The sequence below is a fragment of the Erythranthe guttata genome, chromosome 13 (assembly GCF_056151865.1).
Source record: "Erythranthe guttata isolate IM_541 chromosome 13, IM_541, whole genome shotgun sequence".
Lineage (NCBI taxonomy): Eukaryota > Viridiplantae > Streptophyta > Magnoliopsida > Lamiales > Phrymaceae > Erythranthe > Erythranthe guttata.
This window is the reverse complement of record NC_142545.1, coordinates 18,517,472-18,531,201: the sequence shown is the minus strand read 5'-3', so window position 1 is coordinate 18,531,201 and position 13,730 is coordinate 18,517,472. Positions and strand designations below refer to the sequence as shown.

Genomic DNA, 13,730 nt, shown 5'->3' with positions numbered 1-13,730 from the left:
TATTATTATAATACTTATGAATAGGTGTAAATGAGCTGACCGGCTGAGCCGGCTCGTGAACTCGTTGAGCCGACAAAAGTTCGAACTCGAATTTTTCAATGAGTCGAGTCCGAACTCATTCTTATTTGTTCGTGATCTTGCAAGCCGGCTTGAGGTTTTTTTTTTCTTTTCTTTTTTTAAATATAATTAATATAGAAATAGATAATAAATTTATATAAATAAATAAAAAGATATTAGAAGTCATTTTTTTATTTCGGTTTTTTTATTATAATTTATAATAATAGAATTCTAATAATATCATAAAAACTTTAAAAAAATACACAAAATAGCTCAGATTCGATTTCGAGCTCGAACCAAAAAAAAAAAAAAAAAATACTCGAAGTGCTCGAGTTCGAGCTAGTCAAAATGAATGCGAGGCTCGAGCTTAAGGCACCAATCATATTCATTAATCCCAGCAAACCCGTCGGACAATTTGCAGCATATTCCTAGTTTCATCCGGCCAAGAACCACATTAAATAAAGTCAAACCTTCTTAAATTATAACAGCTCTTTTTTACTCTCACTAAAAAAACCGATCTTTTTTCGGGGGAAAAAAAAAAAACCAATCTTCCTCCATCATCGCCTTCAAAGATGATCAAAACCCACCAGATATTATCGCTACTACTGGCAGTACTCGTCGGAACCGAGAAAGTACAAGCCTTTAAAGCACCCTTTCGCCCCGTCGACGTACTACCCCTTCTGCCCAGACAAATTTCTTGGCCTATTTTAAACAAACTCAACAACGCGGCGGACCTTCTGCCGTCCTTTGTCGGCGCCGCCTCTGTTTCGAACAATTCCGTCTTAAACTGGAAGGGATCTTGCTTCTACAATAATACTGCTTGGTTGGTTTTTCACAACAATAGTGGAACCCAATTTGGGGGTGGCACTCTCCATATTAAGGTTTTTTATTTGTCGCCATTCTTCTGTCTGCTAGATTTAATCCTTCTTGTGATTCTTGATTTTTGTTTTCCGAGGTTGTTTTACATTTGATGATTGGTATTGATAATATTGGAATTTTGTTGTTCAAGTTTTTATTTTGAATATGGGAGAATATGGGAGCTAAGGTCAAATGACGAAAAACCTCCTCTTGGATAATTACAACCACCCTTGTCTGTTCTTACACGTCCATCCTTATGGTGTCGTCAAATTTTACAGAATCATATAGATTCCATGGAATATTCTCTGGTTTTACTCGTTTTGTGCAAAAATGCAGTTTCTGATGCATCATGATGCACCCCCACAATCTGATGCACCACCACAATCTGATATTTACAAGCCAAGAAACACATCTTATGATCATCTTGTTTCAAATTGTGGAGCTCGAATATTGTAAAATGGGTACAAATTGAAGAATATTCCACATAATCTAGAAGATTCCACTCAATTCGACATCATAGGGGTGGACGTGTAAGAAGATTCATAGCTGAAGGGGTGGTTGTAATTATCCAAACATGAAAGGTTTTTTTGTAATTTAACATTACCTTAGGGGTGGCTGTAATTTAACCTTTTGAATATTTATGAGGAAATTGTGAAAAAAGGGTGGGCTTAAGTTAATGCATATTCTTCTAGATTGGTTTTTGATGCATTGTGAAGGTGCGAATCAGAAACTATTACATGTGGAAATAGCAATTAATGCTTATCTTTGCTGTAAGAGTGTTAATGTTTAGTTTCAATTTGCCAGGTTAGCAAAGCACATAGTTGGACATGTATGGATCTTTACGTATTCGCCACTCCGTATCGTGTGACGTGGGACTATTATATTCTATCTCGAGAGCACACCCTCGAATTCAAAGAGTGGGAATCACAAGCCGAATTCGAATACGTGAGTTGGACTTAATTTGATTTTCCAATCATAATTTGGCTTCCATATATAATTTTTTTTAAATACGAACCGCCTCGATGAAAATCAGGTCAAGAATCGGGGAGTTTCGATTTTTCTCATGCAAGCGGGAATGCTGGGAACTCTTCAAGCTATGTGGGAGGTGGTGCCTTTATTCACAAACACAAAGTGGGGCGAAAGTGCTAATCTTGCGTTTCTTGAAAAGCACATGGGTGCCACCTTCGAAGAAAGACCTCAACCGTGGATCACCAACATTACTATCGAAGATATCCACTCTGGCGATTTTCTCGCCCTGTCCAAAATCCGAGGGTTGTGGGGCGGTTTCGAAACCCTAGAAAAGTGGGTGACCGGATCTTACGCGGGCCATACTGCTGTCTGCTTAAGGGATTCCGAAGGGAAGCTATGGGTTGCAGAATCGGGACACGAAAACGAGGAGGTACTGGTTTGATTTTTGATGCGTCCTTTTGAATTTGCGAATAAGATGTGTATTTGTAAAAGTTGATGGTTTTTAGGGGGAGGATGTTATTGCTATATTACCATGGGATGAATGGTGGGAATACGAGCTGAAAAAAGACGACACGAATCCACAAATAGCATTGCTTCCTTTGCATCCCGAACTAAGGGCCGTATTCAACGAGACAGCTGCATGGGAATATGCCAAAAGCATGTCGGGAAAACCTTACGGTTATCATAACTTGATATTCAGCTGGATCGACACAGTTAGTGGAAATTATCCACCTCCTTTAGATGCTCACTTGGTACTTCCTTTTTTTCTTTTTCTTTTTTTTTTTTTTTTGTTTCGTCGATACTTTTAACTGCATTTTTTTTTGCTTCTTCGTCTGATTTAACTTGTTGGTTTTATTACAGGTTGCTTCTGTTATGACAGTTTGGACTCAAATGAAGCCTGCGTACGCTGGTAACATATGGAACGAGGCATTGAACAAACGACTTGGAACTCAGGTTTTTTAATATATATATATATATATATATATATATATATATATATATATATATATATATATATATTATATATATTAATTTTAGGCATGTGTTATTTGTCGCTGTGGATAATTGCTTTTGTTCCAAATAATTTGTCACATGAAGCATTAATTGCACGTTTATCAATTTTTCCCTTTATCACTCTTAATTAATTGAAAGATAATTAGCTGAGAATCAATTAACGACAAGGGTATTTTCGTGATTTTATATTTTTTTTCCCGTACAATCCATGCATATTTATTGATTTTCTCAAAAATTGTGCGACAACTAAATGGGAAGGAACGAGTACATTATAGTACACTAAATATATCTAATTGTTTTCCGTGTAGAACTTTAGTCTTTCTGAAATTCTTGTCGAAGTGGAGAAGCGCGGATCTTCTTTCGGTGAACTACTGGCAATCCCCGAACAAGATGATTGGATTTATGTTGACGGAAAGTCAACATCGTGCGTTGCTTTTATCTTCGAAATGTACAAAGAAGCCGGATTGTTCGGTGAACTCGCCACCTCTATTCAAGTCACCGAGTTCACAGTGAGTATTATGACGCCGGCCACATCGAACATAAAAATAAATCTATATATATTGATTATCTTCATTAATTCGTCTCCGACATCTTTTTTTTTTTTTTTTTTTTCTTTTACAGATAAAAGATGCGTATTCTCTCAAGCTGTTCGAAAACAACTCGACCCGTTTGCCCGAGTGGTGCAATAACGACGCGGACACGGTAAAACTCCCGTTTTGCCAAATTAAAGGAAAATATCGGATGGAATTGCCTGGTTACAATACAATGGATCCTTATCCTCACATGAACGAAAGATGCCCATCGATGCCGCCGGAATATTCCAGACCAGTTGGCTGCTGAATAAACACTATGGTTAGATCGTAATTACGCTTCTGTGTACAATGTACATCTCTTGTATATAACTAGAGTTGATAATATTTATACGTAATGTAGAAAATACAAGTGATATTAAGTTGCCCTCAATTGTACAAATGCACATCGAAAGTACGAATCATATAGTAAGATTTGTTCAAACTGTGACAAACTTCGTATTTGAATTGAACATCTGCTTATATAAATTCTTGAAACATTTATTATCGAAATAGACAGCAATTTTACTTTGGCGTGATTTTAATCGGAAGTCCGTGAGTAGGCTCTGGCATTGGATCCCGTTTGAAGGAGTTGTTGCTGCAGCAGAGTTTCCAGTTGAATCGAGTAACCAGGTAATGAATTGTCACCAAAGTTTCAATCTTGGCAAACTCGTAACCCGGACAAATACGGGCCCCACCACCAAATGGTACGTAAACGTAAGGCGGAATTGATGCTGGATTCTCGAACCGGGCCGGGTCGAATTTGGATGGTTCCGGAAAAATATTGTTGTCCATGTGAGTCATGCTAGTAACCCAGAATACCTGTATGCATATTAATTTTAAAAAATTAGTGCAAGTCATCAAAATTCCGAGATTTTGCGAAATGACCGTACATAGGGGTGGAAATTAGACGGATCGGGATGGAATTAGCTCTTTTGAAAAAAAAAATCATTGGCTGTGTTTGGTAAGCTTTTGGGCTTCCATTTCCATTTTATTTTGGGGAAAGATGTTTTGGGAGAAGAATTTGAAAATTAAATAAAGTTTGTTTGTGTTTTGGGAGGAGACAATTTGTACTGTAGCAAGTCAAATCATGTCTGAAAGGTGTTGGAAAAAGGTATTTTGGAAGAAGAATTTAAAAGATAAAGTGATTTGATTTTGTATTTTAGTGAAGACAATTTTCACTGTAGCGGTCAAATCATGTTTGTTAGAGAGAGAAATATTTGAATTTGTTTTGTGGAAAGTTTTTGAAAATAGTGTAGAAAGATAATTTTCATTTTGGGGAAAGTGTAGAAAGAATTTGAAAAGCTTAACAAACATAACCATTTTTTTTCTCAGAGGTGGAAAAATAATTCCAATTTCGTTCCAAACAAAAATCAGAAATTGGAATGCATTTTTTCTTTTCCAAAATTGGAAATTTTTGGATTGTAATCGCCGGAATTCAGAAATTCCAATTTTTTGGTCAATTTTTTTACGAAAAATAAATAATAATATTGATAGTATAAGGGTAATTTTAAGAAAAAAGTCGGAATTTTCGGAAATTAAATTTGGATAAGAAAGCGGAATCTAATATGAATTCTGATTCCATTCCAAAAGAAAAAAATTGGAAATTGGAATTTTCCGAACTCGGAACGAAAAGTATTGTTCCAAAATGGGAATTTTTTCGGATCGGAATTCAAAATTTCCGCTCCGATTTCCACCCCTAATTATACATTCGGTTTGAAATGAATTTGTCTTACTTGCCACCCTTTCGGTATTATGTACCCTTGATACTCGATTTCCTCCAACGTCTCACGAAAGCCTCCGAATATCGGAGGAACCGTTCGAAGGGTCTCCATCGCCACTTTCCATGTATACTTCATCTTGCCTAGATCTTCCCATGTCAAGAAACATCCATGAGAAATACCCTTTTTAATCTCTTCTTGCTCTGAAATTAGACATTATTCATCATTTTCTACATCAACGAATTCATAAATAAATCTTCGAAAATAATACGAGGCGAAGTTAGTACCTTTCAGAACAGCCTCGTGTACATTTGGATAATTCGCCAAAACCCGAACGATAAAAGTAATTAGGACCGATGAGGTGTCGTGGCCGGCAACCATGATCAGCATAACATTGTGTATAATCTCGTCTTCGGAGATTAGTTCTTCGCCGTGGGCCCCACGAATGCCGAGCAAGCAAGTGATGAGATCCTGATTAGATGATTCGCCACCCTTTGCGAGTTGAGTCCTTTTCTCGGATACGAGTTTTTTCAACATTTTCTGGACTCTGAGGCTGGCCTTGAGGCTGCGGTTGAAGCGTGTGAACGGAATATTAAATGGAATCGACCACATTCCTTCGATCATCTCTTGGAAATACCGAACGAGTTCGTCTCTCCTTGCTCCTCTTTCGAGACCGAAAAGAAGGGAGCAAATGATGTCGAATGTGAGCTTCTTCATCAATGGTAAAACCTTAATAAATTGAATATTGCAACGGATTAATTAGTACATATATTATGTTAGTTCCTCCGTTCCATAATAACCGTCGTTTAAGGTTCTTACACGTAATAAGAAAGCTATTAAATATACATGGATTTTAGAGAAAACATATTGTGTGACTAAAATACCCATGTCATTAAGTTTATTTTCATTATTTTTTCTCAACTAAATAGGACTAATAAGGGCAAAATTGAGAAAACAATAATTAATGCAACATTGAAATTCTAAACCGACAGATAATTTTGAACGATTTTTTTTAATAAGGGTAAAACAGGAAAAATAATTTAATTCGTTATTGGAACTCCAAAGTAACAGATAATATGGAGGGCTAAAAATAACTCCAAAGCGACATATAGTCATATACTATTGATGCAAAAAGTAGTGTTACCTTAACTTCGGTTTTCCCCACCCAATGCATTTCGAGGTGGATGCTGATTTCTTCCTCAATTTTTCCGATGTAGTTCTTTAAGCTATCTGGCTTGAGGAACAATGCAAGAGCTTTCCGAATCCTCTTATGATCTTCCCCGTTGAGTTCCAAAAGGCACCGATCTCCAAGTATCATCCTCACAGATTCCGTCTGATGATTGCTCAATTTGCCGTCACTTGCGAAGACAAACTTGTTGGCCGCTTGCCCGTGAATGAAAACCGTCGGTTTGCCAAAGAGGCTCATCTTCGAAACGGGCCCGTATTTTTTCGCTCTATCGGACATCCATTTGTCTGCAGTGTTAGCTCTCATGGCCCACAGAAGGTCAAGGCTTTGGCCGATAAACGGTATGCCTAATGAACCGGGTGGGACCCGTTCTCTCGGTTGTTGTTTCCTTTTCCGTATAACGAGGAAAAAGATTGATAATATGAATAGGGGAAGGAGGAGGGAGATAGCCATGAACTCTTAGGTAGATAGATGATTTAATGAAAATATATCAAGAACTATATATATAGTTTCTCAAGAATCCAATTAATTCATAGTTTCGTCTCTTATTGCAAAGGAACCTTGTGTTGCATATTATTCCTTCTCTGAATTAATATTACTACATGAGTATAGAGTTTTGTTTGTCGTGTAGTATTATTCCAAGTTAGATAGCATTAGTATTAGGACAAATAGTAGACAGCCTTTGTCTTCTTTACTCAACTGCAACTGTAAGAAAGATTATCTATCTTGTTTACTTCAATTATCAATATGGCCAATTAACTAAGCATTAATTTGGAGTTTGGACGGATTAGGCGATCGCCATTAATAGGAATCTCAACCAAGAAACACGAAAAGAACAACGACGTGTTGTTTGCTGAGGATTCTTGAATTCTTGATACAAGTCAATACATTTTTAAATCACAACAACAAAATGGTTTTGCCTAACCAGCCATGCATTTCGACAAATCAAGTGTTTTTGCAGTGTTAGCTATGAAAAAACGCAGGGGAAGAAATTATCGATGATGTGTCATTACTCAGCCTTCGGTGGAATATGGTTCCCACCAGTTGCGATTTTGTAGAGATAAAATCCAGTCATGACGACGCTGCAGAAAAGAACAAGATAGCAAAGAAAAATAAAATCAGATATTTCGTAGAATCGAAATAGAATAGTTCAAAAGAATAGAAAACCATACTGTAATTATCCACCTCTTCCATGACTAGGGAACTTCGGGCATACAATTCTTTTACGACTCAATTTCTTCAGACTTAGCCTCTTAGTTACATAAAATTCATTTATTTTCTAATAATGGGAATATCATCATCGTCATAACATTTCTCGAAACTCTTTCAATATGTCATAAGTAGGAAACGGCATAGTTCATCTAATCCATTTCAGTGACGTAGATTCAGAAATTAGTGGAATTGTGTGATAGAAGTGATATCTAATATTTGGAACTCGTCGCGTGCAGTTTGATTATAGAAGACGAGACACAATAGCACATCAATTCATTTGAGTTACCTGATCCCAGCGACAATGCCAGCTGGCATTATCTTTCCACTTTGCATGTACCTCTGTCCCATGATCCAGGTCAGAACGCCAGCAATAGCTGTTCGAGCAAATTTCGGATAAATAAGAAAAATGAGATACAGGGAGTACAATATCAAAGCAATCCGAAATTTTGAACAGAATAAGCGTAATAGTCATGAAAAATTAAAAGATATGAAAACGATCTGCTGCTATTAAAGCATAAATGACATATAAAGTGAGGACGATCACTCAGTTGAATATAAAAGCACCAATCGGGACAGTGATTGTAAACATACGCACAGTAGAAAATTCACAAATTACTATTAATTCTTGAACTAATTTTTTTTTCATGCATCATATTTCCGACGAAATACTTCTAAAATGAAAGCCAATATGGTACTCTGAGAACACTGCTTGCAGACAAGAAAATACCAAGAAAATAAAAACGATGTGCGTTCAATGGTTGAATTTGCTTGATTCGTTCGTACTAAGAAGCTCGGAAAGTTGATAATGGCCGGGATTTGTTACCGTAAATTAACACCTATATACTACTTCGCAGACCTCCTATACTGACGACATCAATGCTCTAATGATAAGTAAAACGATCATGGGTATTGCTCGTTCTTCCAGAAATCGCCATCTTAAAAGTTTCTTCCATCTAGAAAACGGAACTGTTTTATACTTACAAACTAAGAGATGAGTAACAGTCATCTTCTATTCTTCCTCGTAACCGATAAACGCACACGCATTCATAGGGAAAAGAAAGAAAAAAAACTCTTATTAAGTTGGTTTACTATCCAATAACCATGTGATATTTTCGATCATAGCCAATGGTGCAAAGTTCTCAGCGCAATTTCCGAAGCAATTTCATCAGTAAACAAGCAAGATTCAAATCAATGTAACGACCGGGAGAACGAAAAATATAACATCACAGTGAGAAAACTATCGGAAGGTTTTCAAATCGGTGAAAAAACCTCAAATTATTCAACAAATAGAAGATCTGTATCTATATCTCGTGTATTCGTAAATCAAAGGTAGAAATTCAGTGCTTTCAGCTACAAACAAGCTAATTCATACATTCCTTTTCTCCCGCAGATCCAATTCCAAATCAATACAAATCCAAACCTAATTCCCAAATTAAAGCATATACGCAGACGCACAATATTGAAAACGAAGCATACCTGTCTCGAGAATGAAGGCGAAGTAAGAGTTTTTGCGTTTGTGGAAAGCTTGGAGGCTGACATAACCGGCGAGCACGAGCAGCAATCCGGTGCCGACGCCGCCACCGAGTGAGGCTGCGCTGCCCTTCTTAGCGTACCCTATTACCCCGCCGCAGACCAGAAGCAGCCCGTACGGAATAGTGAAGCAAAAATCGTGCATTGTCGATACTTGATTCGTGCGAAGGAGATTGAAACTTTTTTTTGGGGGAAAATTCAGATCAGAAGTTTGAGAGATCTGGATGAAAAAATCGAAGGGTTTTCAATTTGTTTGATCTTTTGAAATCTTCAAACTGGAAGCTTTTCTTCAACGCGCGAGTTTGGTCAACGTTCATGGCGTGGCGTCGACCAACTCCGGTTGACCATTTACTTTAATCATTTAAAATAATTGGAGGGCAATATTGTCAAATTACCAATATCGTCGCGTTGGAGCCACACTCCGCTTCGCTTTAAAGAATGCCTTGATTACATATATATTGCAAAAATAAATAGAAGATAAGGAAGGGCAAATAAGGGAATCTGTCAAATGCGGGCTTACTTTCCGGCCCGAATTGGATTGCATCAGGGAAACCCCCAATTCCGGCCCTTTCTCAACCCTTTCACCGACAAAATCTCAAAATTGCGTCCAATTCAAACCCTGATTTTCGGAATGGTAACTCAATCCGGGTCTACAAAGAGACCCACTTGCCCATCATGCTCCAAGCCCGCCCGCATTTGCCTCTGCAACCGGCTCCAGACTCCGATTATCGATAACTCTGTTTTCGTCACCATTCTCCGGCACACACTAGAGACGAAGCATCCTCTTAATTCCACCAGAATCGCTACTATCGGGCTCAAGAATGTCGATGTTATTACAATCTCCGATGTTAATTTTCAAGCCCGGTTCTTTATCCGGTCGCTGGACTCAAGTTTAGCGGTGGGTCGGGTTAAATTGGATGAAGATAGCCAGGTGTTCGATGAAATGCCGAGGAGAGAGAATGTTGATAAATCCGTCTGTGGAGAAATATCAGTGAGGTCTGAGAAAGGTGAAGTGGTCGGTCCTAATGTCAATTTCACCGTTGGAAAATACGGAGCCGTTCGCTCGTTCCGAAATTACGAAGTGCCACCGGAAAAATGGCGAGAAACGAGCTTTGATGATCTTTTCGCGTCGAATATAGGTGCTGTTGATACAAGACGAGGGTTCGTCGTGAAGAAACTTCAGACGAAGCTGTTGGAAGAGAGCAATGAATACAAAGAAATCCAAGAATTTGAAATTGCAGTTCCTCGTGGATCAGTGCTTCTGTTTCCGAGCGAAAGATCGATCGAAGCTGAGGCGGTGGATTTCGAAGTGAAGAATTTGATTGTGTTGGACGGAACATGGGCCAAGGCGAGGAGAATGTACAACGAGAATCCTTGGTTGAGGCTTTTGCCTCACATAGGGTTGAATGTAGATAAATTGAGCTTATATAGGGAAGTGAGGAATCAACCGAGGGCGGAATATTTGTCCACAATCGAGAGTATTGTGTATGCAATGAAGGCTGTGGGGGGAGATTCCGAGGGGTTGGATGGTCTTTTGGACGTGTTTGAATCCATGGTTGGAGATCAAAGGCGGTGTATGAACGAACGGTTGAGCAAAATCTCCGAGAACTAGTGAAGAACATTTGATCAACTGATCAAGTTATGTGGTGTAATAGCTTTCGTTTTTTTCTGCGAACTTATAAAGGCTTAGTGGAGAAAATAGCGGATTCGTTACTTGAATGATTTAAGCTGAGTTCTATGGAGTCCAACATTGAATCATTAGAAGAACAGCAAATTCGCAAATATTATGTTATTATTATGACTTATCGAGTTTTCTTGTTGGACGTCCCGATGTCTGATAAAATAATTGTGTTTTTATTAGATTATTTAATTTTATCTTGACTAATCTTATCTTGGTAACAAAACGAGACATTGGATAATAGTACATCTAATTTCATTTTTCATTATAAGGTGTACAATACATGCACCGAAAGAAATTCAAACCACCAATTTTCACCAACTGTCACTACGGAATAGAAATTGAAACAGAAACTCCGAACTCCGTTGGCCACGACCTGAAAATTTTATGATTATAATTTCGAATTTCGAGATTCACTATTTTTTTTTTTTCATTTCTTTGGAACGAAATTAGATTACATATTAGATTCCGATTATAATTTTCAAAAATTCCAACTTTTTTATCAAAAATTAGACCTCACAGTATCAAGTATCAACTTTATCATGCAATTTGTACGATTGGTGACCGAAAAATGGAATTTCTGAATCCAGTCGATTCCGATCCGAAAATTCTCAATAATGGAAATAGGTTTTTCTTTCAAATTTCCATTTTTTGACCATATGAAATCCTAAAATAACAATAAAACTTAAAATACTCCGACAAATAAAGAAAGAAATAGAAATACCACGCATTAGGAGAGAACGGTGTTCTGCTAAAACCCAAAACCTCGAGGAATGCACAAGTTCTTTCAATGGCGTCGCTCAATCCACCGGTCTCTACCCTTGAATCCCAGATTATTTACTCATATGCCATCGTCACCTTTCCCCTCCATCTCTCGTTTCTTAAGCCACTACTCTCCACCTGCAGAAGAAGAAGAAGAAGCTTACGACCCCCCATTTTCTCCCACCCGAACTGAAACCCCCAAAACGAAACACAAGCCAAAAATCATTTCTAAGAAGAAGGACCGACCTCCGAAATTCACAAATGAAATCAATTCCGGCACCACCACCACCGCCGATTTTCCGGCGAAATCCGAGCTGCCCTTCGATTTTATGTACTCGTATTCGGAGATCAGCCCCGGTGTTGACCCCATAGGTTTCCGCGAGCCCAAGAGATTCTCACCGTTCGGGCCGGGTCGACTCGATCGGAGGTGGACCGGAACAAGTGCCCCGGCGCCGCAGGAACCGGACTTGGAGAAGCTGGCGACGGAGCGCGTTAGGGTTCTGGGCGATCCACTCTCCGAGGAGGAGATTGCGGAGCTTGTGGAGAAGTATCGGCACAGCAATTGCTCCCGCCAAATCAATTTGGGTGAATTCTCGTTTTCACCTGTATTTCATTGATTATGATTATGATTAGGGAGTTGCTAGATGTCGTTTTAATTTTATTGGTACCGTTTCGACTTCAAATTTTGTTTCGACATTTTCGAGTCCGAATTTCGCAAAAGTCTAAACACGAAAATTTGTAGTCATTTTAGTTAGGTTTCTAATCCCACTTGAATCAGCTAGATTTGATGCAACTCATTCATGCATAGCTCCCTCACCGGTTATTCAATCTAGTTGATTCAAATTTGATTAGAAAGACAACTTAAAGGAGTATAAATTTGGTGTTTCGACTTTTGCGAAATCCGGACTGAAAAACGGTGAAAATCACATTTGAAATTGTAACGGTACCGATAAAATTGAAACGACATTTAGTCAGTTAGCAATTCAGTTATGGATTACTGGGAAGCCTTTTTTCCTATCACGTGAAATGAAAAGGGTTTTATTCTGATAATGCTAGGAAAAGGAGGTGTTACACACAACACACTCGAAGACATCCACAACCACTGGAAAAAAGCCGAGGCGGTGAGAATAAAATGCTTGGGTGTGCCAACTCTTGACATGGATAACATTTGCTTCCACCTCGAGGTTTCAAAAAACCCTCTACAACTCCGATTTTCCAACATAATCTCTCTCTCTCTATCACTCTCTCTATCTCTCTCTCTATGTATATGTATATGTATATATATTTGGTTTTATTTACTTAGCTGATGAGGTTTGCAGTAGTGTGCTTGTAGGATAAATCTGGAGGAAAGATTATATACCGTCAGATAAATATACTCTTGATATACCGTGGTCGTAACTACGATCCAAAGCAGAGAGAGCAGATTCCAGTAATGTTGTGGAAGCCTTTGTCGCCGATTTATCCCAAGCTGGTGAAGAATGTTGCTGATGGTCTTACCTTTGAAGAAACTAAGGAGAAGCGAAACATAGGCCTTAAATCGCCTCCCCTAATGAAACTTAGTAATTTTCTTTTTCTCAATCCCGAGATTCTATAATTTTCAAAGAAATTACTAATTGGCGTCCTTGTCATTTTGCAGCTAGGAACGGTGTATATGTGAACGTTGTGGAGAAAGTGAGAACGGCGTTTGAGACTGAAGATATAGTAAGGCTCGACTGTACTCATGTCGGGACAAGCGACTGTAAGAGAATAGGCGTCAAATTACGAGTATGAAACCTTTTTTTTTTCAAATTAAATAGGCTCTATTTCATAATATTCGAGAAAAAGTTATAATCAATTGATTCTATTTTCCATCATCTCGCGCAGGACCTTGTTCCTTGCATTCCTCTCTTGTTCAAAGATGAACAGATTGTGCTCTGGAAGGGAAACAAAGAATGTGATTAGAATATATATATATATATATATATATATATATATATATATATATATATATATATATATATATATATATATATATATATATATATATATATCCAGATTCTTGATGAATATTGTTAGGTCACATTAAAGATCAAACGGATTTTAAAGGTAAGATTGGTGATGACAATGATGCAGCCTTTGAGATTTTGATATTATGAGGTATTGGCATTCTCTATAGATTACTGTTATATATATAC

At 37.9% G+C, this 13,730-nt stretch overlaps 6 protein-coding genes across 6 annotated transcripts in view; 3 read left to right on the top strand and 3 right to left on the bottom strand.

The window, feature by feature from the left end:
• The window catches only part of AUG4 (HAUS augmin-like complex subunit), an 80,354-nt gene that overhangs the window by 25,195 nt on the left and 41,429 nt on the right, over positions 1-13,730 (bottom strand). The window lies entirely within an intron of this gene.
• LOC105948816 (uncharacterized) lies at positions 432-3,956 on the top strand. Its single transcript, XM_012972049.2, has 7 exons — positions 432-938; positions 1,720-1,860; positions 1,949-2,314; positions 2,391-2,636; positions 2,746-2,838; positions 3,207-3,407; positions 3,520-3,956. The coding sequence occupies exons 1-7, from the start codon at positions 630-632 to the stop codon at positions 3,736-3,738; spliced, it is 1,575 nt and encodes a 524-aa protein (XP_012827503.2). The 5' UTR covers positions 432-629; the 3' UTR covers positions 3,739-3,956.
• On the bottom strand, positions 3,829-6,945 carry LOC105948817 (cytochrome P450 716B1). The gene is made up of 4 exons (XM_012972050.2): positions 6,333-6,945; positions 5,476-5,917; positions 5,204-5,391; positions 3,829-4,289 (listed from the first exon to the last, which is right to left on the bottom strand). Exons 1-4 carry the CDS (start codon positions 6,825-6,827, stop codon positions 3,993-3,995), a joined length of 1,422 nt encoding a protein of 473 aa, XP_012827504.2. The 5' UTR covers positions 6,828-6,945; the 3' UTR covers positions 3,829-3,992.
• Positions 7,204-9,576, bottom strand: LOC105948818 (protein FATTY ACID EXPORT 5). Its single transcript, XM_012972051.2, has 3 exons — positions 9,063-9,576; positions 7,873-7,960; positions 7,204-7,456 (listed from the first exon to the last, which is right to left on the bottom strand). Exons 1-3 carry the CDS (start codon positions 9,259-9,261, stop codon positions 7,384-7,386), a joined length of 360 nt encoding a protein of 119 aa, XP_012827505.2. The 5' UTR covers positions 9,262-9,576; the 3' UTR covers positions 7,204-7,383.
• Positions 9,625-10,991, top strand: LOC105948720 (DTW domain-containing protein). Its single transcript, XM_012971949.2, has one exon. It carries the CDS (start codon positions 9,625-9,627, stop codon positions 10,726-10,728), a length of 1,104 nt encoding a protein of 367 aa, XP_012827403.2. The 3' UTR covers positions 10,729-10,991.
• LOC105948721 (RNA-binding CRS1 / YhbY (CRM) domain-containing protein) lies at positions 11,517-13,530 on the top strand. The gene is made up of 5 exons (XM_088811359.1): positions 11,517-12,141; positions 12,613-12,740; positions 12,890-13,115; positions 13,193-13,320; positions 13,420-13,530. The coding sequence occupies exons 1-5, from the start codon at positions 11,568-11,570 to the stop codon at positions 13,495-13,497; spliced, it is 1,134 nt and encodes a 377-aa protein (XP_088667485.1). The 5' UTR covers positions 11,517-11,567; the 3' UTR covers positions 13,498-13,530.